The sequence below is a fragment of the Eurypyga helias genome, unplaced genomic scaffold (genome assembly GCF_000690775.1).
Source record: "Eurypyga helias isolate BGI_N326 unplaced genomic scaffold, ASM69077v1 scaffold1577, whole genome shotgun sequence".
Classification (NCBI taxonomy): Eukaryota; Metazoa; Chordata; class Aves; order Eurypygiformes; family Eurypygidae; genus Eurypyga; species Eurypyga helias.
Window position 1 is genome coordinate 10,724 of NW_010263455.1, and position 1,997 is coordinate 12,720.

The window sequence follows — 1,997 nt, forward strand, 5'->3', positions numbered from 1 at the left end:
AAATTCTCTAGAATGTAATCTCTAGGAAAATTTCTGGTATTTTACCTCTTTCTTCAGTTAATCACTGATCATTTCATAATACAGTTGGGTTTTTAACAGTTGTTGGGATGCCTCTTAAAATAAACAGTCTTCCCTTGAAACATTGATGTAGAAAATGTATGTACTGACTTTGTAATGAATGACAATATAAATTGACATATATAACCTACAGTACTTCAAAGAATTGCAGAACAAAGTACATGGACATGCTTAATAATCGTAAGTGACAGATGGTTGCAGGGGTTTTTTATGCTTAACAACTCAGTGGAAAGACAGCATTTATCTTGTATTAAACTCTTCAGCCAAGGAGTTTCAAACTAACTATGTGCTCCACAGTAGACAAATACTCAACCATCTACACACACACACATTTCCCAACCAACCTCTCAAAAACAATGACTCAGTGCTTTGGATTAAATGATGACCAACTGAATTGATTTTGTCGTCTGGGCAACACTAAATCCAGCGACAGATCTCTTTGTTCTTTTTCTGAATCCAAAAGCTGATAACCAAGCATGTTTATAGCACCTTTGCAAACTTCCTGTATTTTCTTAATTTTCTGGAAGGAAAGAACATTTCTCCAGGCCTGTGAAACACTAACTGCATCTCGAGATGTAATTTTGAAGGCTTCTTTTTTTTTTCCTGGTCCCTGTCCGTGTGTGATATTATAGATCCAGCTTTTAAGCGTGGGGGTTAAACTAAGATCTGCAAATCTATACATTTCTGAGATTTCTGACAATGGATCTCTGACCAGATCTTCAAAACGGATCATTAAATAGCGATTTTTAAGGAAATTAGGAGGTTTTAGAGTAGCTGTTTCATAAATCTGAACATGACTCCTACAAATCTCTTGTATTACTTTATATTTGCTGTCTTCCACTTTAGTGCCATTGGTACTCAGAACAATTCCATTGTCACGGGCTAATGCCTTGACTGATTGTTCTCGTGACTTGACGACTGCTCTGGGGTCACGGACCAAGTGAATAATTTTCAGATTCATGGATGGATCAGTGAGTAGGGGGTAGAGGACCTTCAAGTCAAAGAATCGAACCTCCTTGATGACAACATGGCTGTAAGTTTTACAGGCTTCCTCCACCTTGCTGAATGGGTATCGTCCACAAAGAGTCTTGCATGCCATTTCACTGGTTATGTCAGTACGTTGAAAGGAATCACAAGCAGGAGCTGAACACAGAGCCCGACTCACTGCCCACTGGAAAAGATCAGATAAATTTCTTTTCCAAGGCATATAAGCATCAAACACAGACATGTCACACAGAAAGACCGACCTGACTAGGTCCCGCACTGCCATGTGCAAGACCTTGGCACTGTTCTGGTACATTGTAACCCACACATGCCATGCAGGCTCCATTAGGTAGAAGACGCTGGGGTGCTGGCTGAAAAGCTGACCAACAAAAGAAGATCCTGAGCGCCATGAAGAGAGAATGAGGATGTGGACTCGAGATGTTTTTTCCTCAGACTGAGGCATGAAGCTGCTGTACCGGGCATACATGAAGAGTATAAATCCAGTCTGAACCATAACAAAAAGTATAACGATGGTGCTAGGAATCCGAATCCTTGCCATTCTCACCGAGGAAAAGCAATAAAAAATGCTGAAAAAGAGAAGGAAAATGCTGGTCAACTATTGCTCCTATGACACAATAATAAAACACAATTCATCTTGCATTAGTAAAACCTTGCTTCAAAAATGCATGTATGCAATTTGCACTATTTGCTTCCTTAATCCATGACATTGGGAGATGATCACCTGCCACTGTCAGGTGTTGGAAACTGAAAGTAGTGCATGACAGCAAGATCACAGCAGAAATAATTTTGGAGCAAATGTTAGATGCTGAAGGAAACCCTGGGTTGACGCAGCTCAACTGCTGGAGGTAAAAAACCTTCAAAATACACAAAGTCCTCAACTTGAATTGGGCTAAATACTGGGGAGGGTGGGGGTA

At 40.2% G+C, this 1,997-nt stretch overlaps 1 protein-coding gene across 1 annotated transcript; it reads right to left on the minus strand.

The window, feature by feature from the left end:
• Positions 1-333: 333 nt before the first annotated feature.
• Positions 334-1,643, minus strand: LOC104512868 (carbohydrate sulfotransferase 5-like). Its single transcript, XM_010156027.1, has one exon. It carries the CDS (start codon positions 1,619-1,621, stop codon positions 440-442), a length of 1,182 nt encoding a protein of 393 aa, XP_010154329.1. The 5' UTR covers positions 1,622-1,643; the 3' UTR covers positions 334-439.
• Between the last annotated feature and the right edge of the window lie 354 nt (positions 1,644-1,997).

What these genes read in the sequence shown, in the direction of transcription:
- LOC104512868 (XM_010156027.1), bottom strand. Translation starts at nt 1,621, where the DNA reads ATGGCAAGGATTCGGATTCCTAGCACCATCGTTATACTTTTTGTTATG.